This window comes from Aethalodelphis obliquidens, unplaced genomic scaffold (assembly GCF_003676395.1).
Source record: "Aethalodelphis obliquidens isolate GAN/ISIS:26980383/991018 unplaced genomic scaffold, ASM367639v1 scaffold87, whole genome shotgun sequence".
Classification (NCBI taxonomy): Eukaryota; Metazoa; Chordata; class Mammalia; order Artiodactyla; family Delphinidae; genus Aethalodelphis; species Aethalodelphis obliquidens.
In genome coordinates this window covers 6,219,400-6,235,794 of record NW_020838031.1, presented here as the reverse complement: position 1 = coordinate 6,235,794, position 16,395 = coordinate 6,219,400, and the positions used below count along the sequence as shown (strand labels likewise).

The window sequence follows — 16,395 nt, the reverse complement described above, 5'->3', positions numbered from 1 at the left end:
ACCAAGCTATGTCACAAGCTTCAACATTCTTGTTTAGGACTTTGACATCAGAGGTACTGTTGCACTTCTTCAAAGAGGGAAAACATACGCTCTCTTAATCACTCTCTTTCCTTTGTATAAATTACCTTTGAATTAAATAAGGTTCTTTTCATGGTCTGATAATCAAAAAGTTACAGCAGAAATAGTTTCTTTGGTCCTTGTTAACTCTGGCATTTGACGTTTTCATTTATATACTTGAAGGTCCTCGAAAATTTCCCCTTGCTCAAACTGACTCTCTTCTGATGAAAATGCGTTCAGTAGCAAGTGATGAACTTCATATGATGATGCAACGGAGAATGAGCCAGGAGAATCCTGTCCAGGCAACCGAAACAGAGCTTGCACAGAGACTGCAGCGGCTCACCATTTTAGCAGTTAACAGGATTATTTATCAAGGTAGGACTAGAGAATAAATATGTTCTTACTCAGATATTGAACTAAAAGGAAAATAATTTAAGAGAGAACTGACTAGGTTTCACATTTTTTAACAGCCTTATACTTTCATTGTTAGCATCCACACTAGTAAAAGAATCTCTCATTTGGAACTAATAGCCTTGAATAAAATTCCACTTTTTAATATGTTAAATGCTGGCCTAGACTGACCATTGAAGTTTTAAATAGTACAGCACCTCCAATATATTTTTTTAAACTTTTCTTTGAGATAATCATAGGTTCACATGCAGTTATTAGGAAATATTACAGAGATCCTGTGTACCCTTTACCCAGTTTCCCCGATGGATCTTGCAAAACTATAGTCCAGTATCAGTACCAGGATATTGACATCGATACAGTCAAGAAAAAGAACATTTCCATCACCACAAGAATCTATATGTTGCCTTTTAGCACTGCACCCATCTTCCTACCACCCCCATCCCTTCCTCAGTCCCTGGCAACTATCAATCTGTTCTCCATTTCTATGTTTTCATCATTTCAAGCATGCTAAATAAATGGAATCATACAGTACGCAGCCTTGTGTAGGACTGGCTTTTTTCACTCAGCATAATTCTCTGTAGAGTCATCCTAGTTGTTGCATGTATCAATAGTTTGTTCCCTTTTTGGTTTTGATGAGGAGTAGTCCATAGCATAGATGTCGCAGTTTAGTCATTTACCTGTAGAAAATTGATCTGGGTGTTTTTCAGTTTGGGGTTATTACAAATAAAGCTAGCTGCTATAAACATTTACGTAAAAGTTTTTGTGTGAACGTGCGGCTTTCCTTTTCTGGGATAAACGTCCAAGAGTGCAGTTTCTAGGTTGTGCGGTAGATGTGTGTTTTGTTCTTGTTAAGAAACTGCCAGACTTTTCTAGAGTGGCAGTATAATTTTATATTCCTACCAGCAATGTGTGAGTGGTCCAGTTCTCTTCACGTCTTTACCAGCATTATGAGTTTCACTGTTTTTAATTTCAGCCATTCTGATAGGTAATATAGGGGTATAGCCTTGTGGTTTTAATGTGCGTTTCTACAGGGGCTAAATGATTTATATATTTATGTATAAACGTTAATACCTACAGAAACCACTAAAAAGCTATGCAGAGAAATATACTCAAAAACACTATAGATAAGTCAAAATTCTAAAAAACGTTCAAGTGACACGCAAGTTTTTTTTTTTTTTAACTTTTCTAATTTATGTTTGGGGCAACCAGCCTCCAGGGTAAACTGTGAAATTGAACCATTTTTATCACATGCATGGCATTTGATGGGATAGCATGTCCAGTGAAACAGGTCTGCACATCTGTCTAATGTAAATATCACATGGTCTTTATGTTTAATTTGTACAAGAACCTTTATGACTTTTATCATTTTTCAGTTTAATTCATCTTCATTAGTAAAATAAATCTTTAATTTAGAACTGCGTGACTTATGTATGTTTAAATTTCTACATTGTTTTAGGTGAATTCATTTTCTCTAGTATTTTGTATTTTCTACATCTAATGCACCTACTACACATTTATATTGTGACAACAGAATCAGAAATTACATAGAATATTTTTGCCAGCATCATTATCATTTGTTATGGCTAGTGATTTGACTAATTCAAATTTGACTAACTTTTTGACTTGATTTGACTAATTTTTTATTCGTCTTTTAATTCAAAGAGTTTAATCCAGACATTATTGACATTTTGAGTACTCCAGAAAATGCACCTCAAAGCAAGACCTCAGTTTCCCAGACTGAAATTTCTGAAGAAAATATTTATCATGAACAGCCTGCTTTCAATCCATTTCAGAAAGAAATGTTCACATATCTGGTAGAAGGCTTCAAAGTATCTACTGTAAGTAAATTAATTACATGGGAAATGTTCATTCACAGAAAAGGATCAGGGGTTTTATGTGTCTGTATTATATGTTTTCAAAATCATATTCCTACACTTTCACAGCATTTTCTGAAACTCAGACAACTTGAATGTTAATAACAGAGTAAAATGTATTGCTAATTTACCCTTTCGAAAAGGACTCACTTCATGCAGCATTGTTTTTAAGTCTGTAACCCAACAACGATTTTCTAATGTTGTAATTTTGTAAATAAGATCAGCATCAGAAAAGAGTAGGAATTTGATGATTACTATGAGGTTTAAACTAATAACCTGTTTTTAACGGACTTTATTTATAGCTACCTACTCTAGAATTATTATTATGATGAATAATTATGAAGTGTAGATGTTGCCTTAAGCATATCCAGCACCTTCAAAGTGACACAGAGAATACTGACAAGCGTCAGGCTCCATTTATCATCAGCTCACTTAGGGTTCTGTGGGCCACTTACAATTGACCTTAGGGAACAAATTGGTCAGTACACTCCGTAGATACCAAAGGCTAATCTAATTCTAGCAGAACTCATAAATCATGATTCTGCCAATCTCTTAAATCTAAACTAGATTTTGTTGTCTGCCGGTTCCACTTAGAACTGAATCATTCACACAGAGCCCTTAGGACTAGGAGTAATTGGAGAGCCATTTCCCAAACTCAGAATAAACTCTAAAATGTACCGATTCCAGTTTTTAAACCAGATGCAGGATATTTGATCAGGGTTGGGTTAGCCTTAGTGGGACCACAATGGAAACAACTTATTTGGTTATTTGTTAGGGGATATTGATGGTCAATTTACATGCAGTTCTTAATTTGTGACAATTATACTCAACGTTTTAGTACTAATTCAAGTCTTTATTATGAATCCTTTCTCTTTTGTATTGCAAAATCAATGTAGGCTTATCTACCACTATTCTTTGATGGTTCTTTTTTTTTTCCTTTTAAAATTTCCAAGCCCTAGGTAATTTTTTTAAGCGGCTTAGGACTTTAACTTCTTTGTCTCTCCTTTTTAAAATTGTGGTAAAATATACATAACATAAATTTTGCTATTTAAGTGTACATATCAGTGACCTTAAATCCATTCACACTGTTGTGCAACCATTACCACTATCCATCCCCAGAACTTTTTCCATTATCCCAAACTGAAACTCTGTACCCATGAAATAGTAACTCCCCATTAGCCCCTCCCCCAGCCCCGATAAACCACTACTCTGCTTTGTCTCTATGACTTTGACTTTCTAGATACCTCATATAAGTTATCATACAATATTTAATATAATATTTGTCTTTTTTGTATGTGGCTTATTTCATGATTCATTTTAGTAAAATGTTTTTAAGTTCATTCATACTGAAGCATGTATCAGAACTTCCTTTCTAAGGCTGAACAGTATTCCATTCTGCGTATATACCACATTTTGTTTATCCATTCATCCATCAGTGGGTATTTGGGTTGTTTCTACCTTTTGGCTATTTTGAACAATGCTGCTGTAAACATTGGTGTACATCCATCTCTTTTAAACCCCATTTGTATGGATGTATATGTCTTTCTAATTTCAACTGTTTAAAAAATTCTGGAGTAAAACATGTTCTGTGATTTTTAGGACTGTGTTGAGGTTAGGATATTATTGCTTAAGAAGTTTGATCCTAATTCATTTCTGTTTTAATTTAAGAGTTCAAGTAAAGCCAGTGGTTCCAGACAGCAGTGGGCTAAAATCTTATGGTCTTGTAAGGAAACCTTCCGAATGCAGCTTGGGAGACTGCTCGTGCATATTTTGTCACCAGCCCACCCTTCACAAGAGAGAAAGCAAATTTTTGAAATAGTTCGTGAACCAAATCATCAGGAAATACTACGAGACTGTCTTAGCCCATCCCTGCAAGTAAGTACCCCAGTACTTCGTAAGTAAAAACTATTGGTCAAATATAAAACTGTACAAAACAAGATCTGAAATTAAACTGTATTTTCATGCCAAACACCATAAATTAGTTTTCTTACCAAATAAGTATTTTCTGAGGTCTTTCTTCAGATGCTCTTTACCAGAGTCAATTTGACCTCTCTGTTTATTCCCCATTTCCTTTTCCAGGGTTTAAGAAGTTCTGTATCTGAGTTCTTATAAGACCCATTGTAGTTCGTTACTAAATCTTGAAGTGTTTTCTTTAAGAACTGTTTGGAGACTTTTTTAAGCATTATATTATCCATGAAACATCTATAGTGAATAGCTCGAACAACAGTACATATAACATATTTCAAAAATATTTATAGTAAGTTAAAACAAAATATATTTGTTGATCATCTGGAATGATAAACTCAAAATACTTAAAGAATTTTAAAGTCTATAAATTCTATCACTTACCTAGCAATAGATGGAGAATTTAAATGGTACAGCCATTCTAGACAGCTGTTCAGCAGTTTCTTATAAAATTAAGCATACCCTTAACCTGTGACCCTAAAATTCCATTTTTAGGTATTTACCTAAGAGAAATTAAAACGTATGTCCATAAAAAGACTAGTAGAAGAATATCCATGGCAGCCTTTTTACTAATAGCCAAAAACCGGAAGTAACCCAAGTGTCTGTCAGTGGGAGAATGTGTAACTAAGTTGTGATATATTTATACAATAGACTACTATACAAGCAATAAAAAGGAACAGACTACTGATACACCCACCAATGTGGTTGAAGCTCAAAATCATTGTGTCGGTGAAAGGGACAGCCAAGCACAAAAGAGTAGACATTCTGTGATTCTATTCATATGAAGCCCAAGAACAGGCAAAATTAAGATATGGTCATAGAATCAAGCAGTAGTTGTCTCTGTAAGGAGAGGGGCAGTGAGAAGGGGAGTTGATTGGAAAGGGGCATAAGGAAACTGCCTGGGGTGATAAAAATGTGCTGTATCTTAGTTTGGGTAGCGGTTACATGGGCGTATGCAGTTGTCAGAACTCGTAGAAATGAACATTTAATGTCTATATGCTTTATCGAATGCAAATTATACCACTATAAATAAAGTATTAGATGATATTTAAGAAAGGACAGGTATCCCTTTTACATCTCTGGGAAACTCAGATTTATCATACTAAGAACCAAAAGGTTAGAGATTTGAAGTGATACTTTTAAGGTGCTCTTTCCGGAATTGAGACTCTCTCAGGTGCACTAAGGGCATTGTCTTCCCTTCCCAAGGCAGAAGCATGCCTAGCCCATAGTTTCCTTCTATGGAGGATTCAAAGAGATGTTCTTTCATTGTTTTATACTTAGCAAAGCTGCGGTTGCTCTGAATCCAGCCCTGATATCAGTTCCCAGTCCTCTCCTACCAGCCTCCCATCTCTACTGCTCCATTTCTGTTGGTGGTATCCTTACTGCTTTCGGCTTGAAACATTGGAACTACAGTTGACTTTCTTTTCTCTTGAATCCATTTTATTACCAAGGCCAGTTATTTGTCTAGTCCTGCCTTTCTCTATAGTCTGCCCACCCATCCTAGTTTACACTTTCACCCCTTATGCTTGAATCACTAGAATAACCTCCTCTCCACCTCAAGACCAAAGAACTCTATCTGATAGTTTTTTTTAAGGTTTATTATGGCAACATTCAAGCATACCTAGAAGTTGGGAGAAATCAGAAAAAGAACCCCACATGACATTACGCAGCTTTAATTTTTCTTTGTAGTATTTTGAAACAAATGTCAGATATCAAATCATTTTACCTGTAAATACTTCAGTATGTATCTCAGACTGATAGGACTTTGTTTTAACTTATCACTCGCTGTGATTGTAACAATAATTCCTTATCATCATCTAATACCCAGTGTTTAAATTTTCCCAATTTTCTTATATTTTTTTAAATAGTTCTCTTGATTCTGGACCCAAACAAGGCCCTTACACTGCGTTTGTTTGATGTGTGCTACATCTTTTTAATTCTGGCAGTTATCCTCCCCAACCTTTTTTTTTTTTTAATGTCGTGTATTTGTCGGTGACACTGGGTCATTTGTTCTGTAGAATTTCCCACATTCTGGATTTGGCTGATTGCATCCTTGTGGCTCTAGATCTAGAGGCTTGACTAGATTCCAGTTCTTGATTTCATATTTGCCTTTGTGCTTGGATTTTTAAAAGAATACTTCAGGAGTGCTTTGCGTTTTCCATTACATCATGGCAGGAGACCGAGAATGTCTGGTTGCTCTGCTCTTTGAGATGGTAGCAGCCTGATTCATCCGTTGTGAAGTTCATCCTCAATCTTATTTATTTATTCATTTATTCATTCATTCATTCATTTATTGGCTGTGTTGGGTCTTCGTTTCTGTGCGAGGGCTTTCTCTAGTTGCGGCAAGCGGGGGCCACTCTTCATCGCGGTGCGCGGGCCTCTCACTGTCGCGGCCTCTCTTGTTGTGGGGCACAGGCTCCAGACGCGCAGGCTCAGTAGTTGTGGCTCACAGGCCTAGCTGCTCCGCGGCATGTGGGATCTTCCCAGACCAGGACTCGAACCCGTGTCCACTGCATTGGCAGGCAGATTCTCAACCACTGCACCACCAGGGAAGCCCCATCCTCAGTCTTTAACCTAATAGTTTTAGCAGCCATACAGCTGCCAGGATCCATTTTTCGATTAGGAGCTGCAAAATAGTGATTTCTCTACATTTCTCATTCCACCAGCATCTGTTAGCTCTGATTCTTCTATTGGGAAGAGTATTCCCTTATCAGCTCTTTGGCTACCCTGAAATATAGTCTGTGTAGGAAAGGCAAGGTAAATGCTTGCTTCTTTCCTCTGTTTGTTTTTAGAATAATAAGTTGGTGCCCTGGCAACCTTTAATTTTTGTATTTGTTTTTATTTTTGAGGTCTTGTCATGAACTCAGGTACTTTTTAATAAATTTACTAAGTAGTTTCACACCTGTTCAGATTAACACCTCTGTAGATTCAAGTTGTTTTATCCTTTTAACATGGCCTTTTTAATTTTTAACAAGTTAATATGATTAACTTCCTTCCATTCTGGAGCAGAAGAATGTCCCAGGCTCATCTTGTACATTTCCTTCCCTGGGCCTGGAGCCAAACTCTTCCCCCAAGAAGCCCCTATTTCCTTGTAATGAGATAATAGTATTTAGAGACTATAAAGCTAGGGACTAGGTACGTTTATTTCTATTGGGTTGTCATTTCTTCTCAGCCTTTTTAGTGAACAAAGCTAAGAATTGTGTATTTTTTTAGGAAGAAAAATAAATCATGAATTCATGATTTTCTTGGATTTTACGTTTATGTTTCTTTTTATTAATGTTGATAAGCTTAATTTCTGATGACATTACCATAATTACTTATTTGTTTTATCTATCTTTAAAACATTTTCAAAATAAGATGACAACATTGTCACTTATAACAAATCTACTGAATGCAGTTTAAGATTTCTTGGTGGTTCTTCTGTCCTTAGGATACCATTATGGGTGTACCACGAAAATAGTGTATCGTAAAAGCATTTAAAATAATTTTCTCTATTTGGTTATGCCACCAACTTGGCATCAAGTAACTAGTTAGGTTCTTTTTTTTCCCTTCAATTTGCTTTCTGTTTTTAGAGATTCCACTGAATATTTATTTGTTTAATTTTGTTTTTAATTACATAAAATGTCTGCCTGATTCCAAAATCAAAATTGTGAAGCATAGCACATTCAAAGAGGTTCTAGCTTTTATCTCTATATCCTTCCCTCGTTCTTTCCCTTTCCCTGTAGGTAACCATCCTTACCAACAGGTTTTTAAATTTCTTTTGGACATATAAGCAAATCTGTGACACACACACACACACGTATATATTATCTCCCTCACTTCTTAATACAAAGAAAGATAGTGAACCATACGCATCCTTCTCACTCTACTTTCTTCAACTAACGGTGTATCCTAGCGATCGTTCTGCAGCAGTATGGAGAGCTCTTCTCCTTTTTACAGCTTCCTACAAGCTGTGTTCCATTTGTAATCTGCCTGATTTTTTTTTTTTTTAATTCTGCGTGGATTTTAAAGCCCCAAGCTTCTCTTCTACTGTTACAACTTGAGTCTGGTTAATTCTCTACTCTGTGGCTCCTCCTTTTTTCAACATAGTCCCATCTTTTCTCTTATAACCGCTTCACATCCCTGTAGTCCTACTGACAAGCTGCTTTATTCATGGTGTCCACTCAGCACACCACTCTGTCTCTCCTCCCCTTTGTCTGTCTATATGCCCGTCCTGTCCATTTAGGCACGTACCCACATCACGTGGTACCACCTTCAAAGCCTTCCTTCCTTTCTTTAGTCCACTCAGAACTCTTCCTTCTTGAAACTTCATTGAAACTTTTATTTTTACACATTTTAACATTTTATTATTTTCTTAGGATTTGTGTTTAATAGATTCGATTCCTTAAATCAGTCTTCTGAGAGCTGAAAACAAGACTCCACGTGTGTGTGTCTCCAATAACACCTTTTCTAGTCCCAGGAAGTGCAGCCAATAAATGATTGATCAGAGGATGTTAAAATGAGATATTAGAAACAACTTCAGTGTCTAGAAAAATCATGTGTTTCTTTGGATATTCAGAATGAATAAAGACATTTCTGCTAGTTTTTCAAGATGATTTTTAAATGTCACTGAATACTAAACTGAAATTTTTTAGAGTTCTATCAAGAACATTGCCTTTAAGACACACATATGAAAGTATTCTAGTCATTTACCATTTCTCTTTATTTGCCAACTCTTCAGGCCTTTTACTTGCAGAGCATCTGTTCATTTTTCTCTTTTGGTCAGGTAGCAGCTGTCTCCTGACTAATTTAAAATGTTGCATTAAAATGAGCTTTGCTATTTTCATCATTGCATATGTTCATCTTATGCTTTTGCGAAATGACATGATGTGATTCAGCGTGTTAATTTAAATATCACCCAAAATGTAATAGTTTCCAAATCCATTTGTTGACTATTCACAGTTTAAAATATCATAAAGCCAAATGCAGTGATACTTGTATCAATGTAAATTTTTTAAATAGTAAAATTATGCATGTTTCACTTGTTGGCAAAATTAATGTCTAAATATACATAGTGTACACATAACCATCAGGTGTAATATCTATGGCATGAAAGGGCCACTTACACAATCATGAATCAAAGTTTGGTTTAGATTTACACTTGGAAGGACCATTGTCATTACCTTAAGTAACACTCTAATTTTCTTTTTAGGGTCTGTTCATAGAAGATTGGCCTAAACCAACCCTTCTCTAGACATGCACAGAACTGAGTGATGACGTATTATTGGTTTAGAGTTTTTCACCTTTTGTTCTCCCTAGGGAATAGTGAATGCTTACAAACAGATCCAAAGATACATTTTTGCTCTGGAATTTTCTCCAATGTTTATTCTCCCAGGAAGAAATTAAAGGAGAAAGAATAATCATGCATAATCCTCTTACCTTAAGGTTTAAAGGAAAGTTTTCCTTCCAGTTCAGTTCTATGAGAAGAACTAAGAATTATTTTTCTTTATCCCAGGCTTATTTTCTGTATTCCTTTAGCAAATCCTCTCCAAAATTCTTTCCCCAAAAGGTTGTGTGCTTGCTTTTTTCCTTCTTTCCTTCTTTTCCTTCCTTCTTTGCTTTCCTTCCTCTTTTCTTCCTCCCTCCCCTCTCCTTCCTTCCTTCCTTCTTTCCTTCTTTTCTTCCTTTCTTTTCCTCTCTTTCTTTTTTTTTTTACCTTTTACAATGAAAATTTTCAAACATACTAAGAAAAATGGAGACTAGTGAATACTGTATGAATACCATATGACCGTCACATAGATCTAACAATTGTTAATAATTTTTATCATATTAACATCATTTCTTTTTTCTGAAGTATTTTAAAGTAAATTATAGTAATCATGACATTTTTCAAAAGACATTTTTTATGTAACCGTAACAACATTGTTATACCTAACAAAATTAGCATGTACCGTAATGTCATCATATACCCAACACATAATCGTTTGACAATTTCTTCAGTTGTTTCCAAAATGTCTTTTTTAGCTGATTTATTTAAACCAGATCCAACCAAATAAATCTAGCAATGTAATTTAATTTACTGTTAAATAATTTAAATGTAAGAAATAAAAATTCTTTATGACTTTAAAAAAATTTTAATTAAAAAAATTGTTACTTTTTTTTTAAAGCATGGAGCCAAGTTAGTTTTGTATTTGTCAGAGTTGATACATAATCACGAAGACGAATTGACTGAAGAAGAACTAGACACAGCAGAGCTGCTTATGAATGCTTTAAAGTTATGTGGTCATAAGTGCATCCCCCCCAGTGCATCGACAAAATCAGACCTTATTAAAGTGATTAAAGAGGTGAGTCAGTGAAAGCATAAGAAACAATTTTCTTAGGATATCCGCTTGAATATAACTGAAGAATGAAAGGTTTTTTTTTTTTTGTTATAGAGTACCATTGATAATGAATTTGATTTTTTTTTTTTTTACTTTATATTGTTTTTTTACTATGAGAGAACAAATAGGCCTGTTTTAAGGAGCATTTTATTCTCTGTGGTCTTGCTTATCCATTGTCATTAGCTTTCAGGGAAGGAAAGATTTTAGTAGTGACAAGCAAGTTGAATCATCAACCTTAAGTTCTGGGTTCTTTAATGAAAAGGCAAAATAAGGAAGCAAGCAACTATGCACACCCATCGGGTTTGGCAACCCTAGTTAACTATTCCACCCTAATTTCTGTGACCCCAATTGTGTGGAAACAAAGGGGAGTTATAGCATTATTTAAGTGGTTAATGTATTTTAATATTTTGGTCTCGTGGGGACAATATTTTTTTCCTTTGTTAACTTTGTTTTAAATTTAGTTTGTTGAGCTCTGTGCCAGTGTTAAATGGTAAATAATAAGTTTTATATAATATATTATTATCCAAATCTTTTAGGAACAAAAGAAATATGAAACTGAAGAACATGTGAATAAAGCCAACTGGCAGAAAACAGTTAATAATAATCAGCAAAGGTAGGATTTTATGTGTTCTAAAAGCTGTGTCTTTTAGGAACCCATTAGATTTCACATATACTTTTAGTTTTAAAGTATCATGTTTTGATATACATTTAATGTTCCGCATATGCTTAACTTATGGGCATCTTGTTTGTTTAGTCTCTTTCAGCGTCTTGATTCAAAATCAAAGGATATATCTAAAATAGCTGCGGATATCACCCAGGCAGTGTCTCTTTCCCAAGGAATTGAGAGAAAAAAGGTGATCCAGCACATCAGAGGAATGTATAAAGTGGATCTGAGTGCCAGCAGACACTGGCAGGAGCTTATTCAACAACTGACGCATGATAGGTAGGCATGAATTTTTATACATTGATGTTATTTTCACTCCAGAGTAAAGATTCATAACATTATCGCATTAGTTTAAATATTTTTTGTTTACTCATTTGTGATTTATTTCATCTTGAAGAATAATCCTATGAGAATATTTTTTTTTAATTTTTAGTGAGAGAAAAAATAATGAGAGGGAGAGGCATTAGCTCTTGCAGAGAGAAAATTCTATATAGTGGCTTTCATTTTAAAATATGATCTTTGCAAAAGAATAGAGAAATCACTGAAACAGGATAGTTGGGAAATAGACCTTTTTGTAGTTAAGATTTTAATAACACAGTTAAAAAAACGCATCACAAATAAGGAAAGGAGGGAAATTAAAGTATTATTCTCTGAATTTGATTAAAATAACTGATTAGTATTATGACTTTGAGGCACTAAACATTATACACTAATCATTATGCACTAAAGCAAATTCCAGGTGAACAAATGAACGAAACTCAAAAAGTTTACAAAGTAGAAGAAAATAGGATATTTATCAATGGTGATGGACAGATAACTTTCTTAAGATCAAACACAATTGAAGAAATTAATGGCTTTGACCTTTCATATTTTCCAGTGTATTCAACAAGCATAACCACAACAAAACATCAAAGTTCATTTTCAGCAAGTATTTCACAGTTAACATTTTTATGGTTTTAAAAATGCATAAAGATTTGAAAATAAAATATCAAGATCCCAAAAGTTTGAATAAGCAAAAGACATGAATATACTCTTCACATAAGACAAATAGAATTAATAAACAGATGGGAAAATATTGACTATTGCTAGAAGCTGATTTAAAACCTTTAGATACCGTATTTTACCTTTTATGGTACAAAAAAAAATTATTTTTAGGTGCTAATCTCCACAGCAGGAGAAGAAATGTATCTTAGCCCTTGGTCAGAGGTTTGGTGGCATTGTACACTTTGACATGTGTCAGGAACCCTACAAACATTTTATTTCTAGTTCCAGTTACCCTGTTTTAGTGATTCTGTCCTAAGGAAAATATTCAAAATATGGAAAAGCAATAAGCATAAAGGTTTTCATCTCTGCATTATTTATGTTAGTGAATGAATTGGAAACAACTTAAATATATAATAATAGTAATAGAGTTAAATACATTATTATGCATCCACTCAATATAACGTTAGCCACTTAAAATGGTAATAATAAAGACTATACTGTGTTCAGTGAAAGAAGGTGGGATATAGAAATGTGTATACATAATAATTTTAACTGCAATTTTAAAAACTGAAAGAAAGTAATCACTACCAGTATTTTGGTATGTTTGGGGTAGTGGGATTAAGGGTAATTTTTTTTCTCTTATCTATTTCTAAAAATGTATTTCATATGGTTCTGTTTCCTTTCATTTAAAATATTAATTTACTTTAAAACATTTTAAGAAATGTGATTACTACAAAAGTGAACTCATTTTATTTGTTTTATTAGATAATAGGCAAAATGGGAAATGAAGAAAATTAATTTGGAAAATTGATTTTTTTCTTTAGTTAACCATACTAAGTCTAATATATTGCTAAAGCATACATAGTAGTCATGCTCTATCTTTTTAAAAATTTAATAGATACAAGAAATTGGTAGCAGAGCTTGCCTTGAGGCAGCGTCAGTGGGACTCCGGAGCAGAGGAAACTTTTTTTTTTAAATGTTATTCTTTTATACAATGTGTATGCATATCCTAGTCTAATTATATAACTGGTTGGGATTTTTCAATTGAATAGATACATTTTGATTTATTTATTCAGTTTCTATAATGATTTTTTTTTTAAACTACAAATACTTCAGGTTGCCACTTAAAATCTTTTCTTTTCACTTGCAGAGCAGTCTGGTATGACCCCATCTACTATCCAACTTCATGGCAGTTGGATCCAACAGAAGGGCCAAACCGAGAGAGAAGGCGCTTACAGAGATGTTACCTAACTATTCCAAATAAGTATCTCCTGAGGGATAGACAAAAATCAGAAGGTGATAGTGGCTTCTTGACTCAACATGTAAATATAGCAGATTAACTATGGGCATTACACAAAGATAATAATGTCCTTTTTTCCTCAGCAGATGTGGTCAAACCACCACTCTCTTACCTATTTGAAGACAAAACTCATTCTTCTTTCTCTTCTACTGTAAAGGACAAAGCTGCAAGTGAGTCTATAAGGTAAATTTGAATCCATAAGACATTTTCTCTTTTGTTGAAGGTGTTAAAGACTTTAATAGTCTATTGTTGTGCTTATGTAATATTTATTTTAGATAATGCCGTGGTTTTGGGAAAGATCCCAAACATGGCTCAAAGAGAAGACAAAGCTGAATGGCCAGAATCCAAAAAGAACAGACATTTTTGTTAGGGAGGATTCATTGGACTTCAGTCATCATGCTCTGGCCCTTGGTTGCATACATATATTTTTGTAGTTGATTTTTCCAACAACTCTGTGAAATAGATAGCACTGCTGGTGGCATCTCAAGAGGCAATCTAGTGTATTGATTAAAGGTTCAAATCCTAGTTCCTCCTCTTACTAGCCATCTGATCTTAGCCTCTGTCTGTCTCAGTTTCCTCATCTGTTACATGAGGAAGATAAGTCATAGCACTATTCAGTGGGTCAGTATGGTAACTATTGATAGTATTATCATTATTGTTGTGGTCGAGGTTGTTATGATGCCCATCGTATAGATAAAAAACTGCGAGACTCAAAAAAGATAAGTGACTTGACTAAAGAATAGAGGAGGGCTTCCCTGGTGGCGCAGTGGTTGAGAGTCCACCTGCCGATGCAGGGGACGCGGGTTCGTGCCCCTGTCCGGGAGGATCCCACATGCCACGAAGCGGCTGGGCCCGTGAGCCATGGCCGCTGAGCCTGCGCGTCCGGAGCCTGTGCTCCGCAACGGGAGGGGCCACAACAGTGAGAGGCCCGCGTACCGCAAAAAAAAAAAGAATAGAGGAACTTTTCTGACTCTGAATCCCCCCTTTTTCCTAGAATGCTAAGCTTCTTTTCTGTGTTTGAAGTATCAGGGCCATGAACCAATGTTTGCTTATTTACTGGAAAATATACAATATTGAAATCTCTTTTAAATAACGGAATCCCTGTATTCTGCATAAGAGTGTTGGGATTATTCACCTTTTCTAAAAGTTTCTGCTATTTTCTCCTCTATTGTAATGTCAATAAATGAGATCTTTTCATGTGGATTTTAACAAGATGTTTTATGCTTTTGAAACTCTAGTCTGCGTTGCTGAAATCTTCTATGATAAAATAAAGCTTTTACTCTCTGAAATTGGTCAAAACATTTAATCATGGTAATTTTAAATATGTTTTGACAGAGTGAATCGAAGATGTATCAGCGTCGCACCATCTAGAGAGACAGCTGGTGAATTGTTGTTAGGTAAGTCCCATTTTGCAGATTTTTACACATATTCACCCTGCCTATTTTATTCTTAGATAATTTGAAGCATTGTTTTGACACACTACCATTAAATGAGATGAACTTTCTATAACAAATAACCTCTTTCTTATAGGTTATTTTGCCTTAACATTGTATATAATGTAGATGACTCATGAATGTGAAAAATGCCAGTCTTATTCTCTGAAAAGCACAAGAACAGCATTTTAATATTTATAAAATTGACTTTCTTCATGAGTATACATTTTTATATTTGATCATTCCTTTTATTATATATCAATTTTTATTTTTAAAGTAAAGAATTATTGGTATACTTATAAGCCTACTGTTTTAACAGATACCCCTATGCATATGAAATATATCCACCTTGAGATTGTTCATAATTTATATTCTCTATTGTACTTCTGAGAGAAAGGCCAAGACTGTTGATCCAGGGATAGTTACATTTGGTGAGAAACTTTTTCCTCAAGACGTGAAGGAATAAGGTTGTATCACTCTAGTCTCTGTTCCCTTAAAGAACCAATTTGTACGCTGTGGGCCAGTTGTTCTCAAAGCGCGGTCCCCGAGTCAGGAGCGTCAGCATCACATAGGAACTTCTAAGAAATACGCATTCTCAGGCCCCAGCCCAGACCTGCTGAATCTGAAACTCTGTGGGTGAGGCCCAGCGATCTGCATTTTTATGAACCCTGCAGAGATTCTGATGCACCCTCAAATTTGAGAGTCGCTGCAGTTGGCTAAAGCCATAGCCCCGAAGGCCTGACAGGCAGAGTTTCGAGCTTGCCGGGGCTGAGCGCCATGGTCACAAGGATGGAGATGGTGCCTTTCTCTGAGCCAGCCGTGCCAGTGCTCAAGGTGACCAGCACCCACTGCAGAGCCCCAGGGAAGTTTCTACTGTTTGGATACATGACGTAGGGACATGCATTAACAACAGCCTATCAAGCAGGAAAAATTGGGGAAGTATCTTGTAAGGCCTTTTCTGCCCTATTGAGTGTTTAAGTCAGCAAAATAATTAAGCGTTCCTCTTTTGCTAGAAAATTTAGTTGATAACTTGACTTCAGTTAATGTATGACAAAATAAAGCAAAGTAATATGCTAGTAACCTAAGAAGAATACTGGTAATAATTAATAGCCTAAACCTTTCAGCATGAAGTGGCAGACACTGTTAATAAACATTTTACATATATTCTAATTTAATTCCCACAGTAACCCTGTGAAATAGAGTCCTCCCTCTTCTTTTTATAATGAGGCTAAAGTACAAAGAGGTTAAGCAACTTGCCGAAGATCTCATGGATGCTCTTCAAAAATATTTATTGAGTATTAGCGCGTTCTGGGTTCTGGGATTCAAATTCAGTCCAACTGACTCCAGA

General features: G+C 35.1%; 1 protein-coding gene across 3 annotated transcripts in view; it reads left to right on the top strand.

Moving 5' to 3' along the window:
• LYST (lysosomal trafficking regulator) overlaps positions 1–16,395 on the top strand; it is a 193,923-nt gene that overhangs the window by 119,434 nt on the left and 58,094 nt on the right. For 2 of the 3 annotated variants that reach the window (XM_027094060.1, XM_027094059.1), the window contains exons 29-37: positions 241–432; positions 2,131–2,306; positions 4,011–4,217; positions 10,454–10,630; positions 11,203–11,279; positions 11,421–11,609; positions 13,465–13,610; positions 13,698–13,797; positions 14,950–15,011. In XM_027094060.1, coding sequence (XP_026949861.1) covers positions 241–432; positions 2,131–2,306; positions 4,011–4,217; positions 10,454–10,630; positions 11,203–11,279; positions 11,421–11,609; positions 13,465–13,610; positions 13,698–13,797; positions 14,950–15,011 — 1,326 coding nt within the window. The remainder of the gene's footprint in view (positions 1–240; positions 433–2,130; positions 2,307–4,010; positions 4,218–10,453; positions 10,631–11,202; positions 11,280–11,420; positions 11,610–13,464; positions 13,611–13,697; positions 13,798–14,949; positions 15,012–16,395) is intronic. The other variant, XM_027094061.1, reaches the window with a different exon arrangement.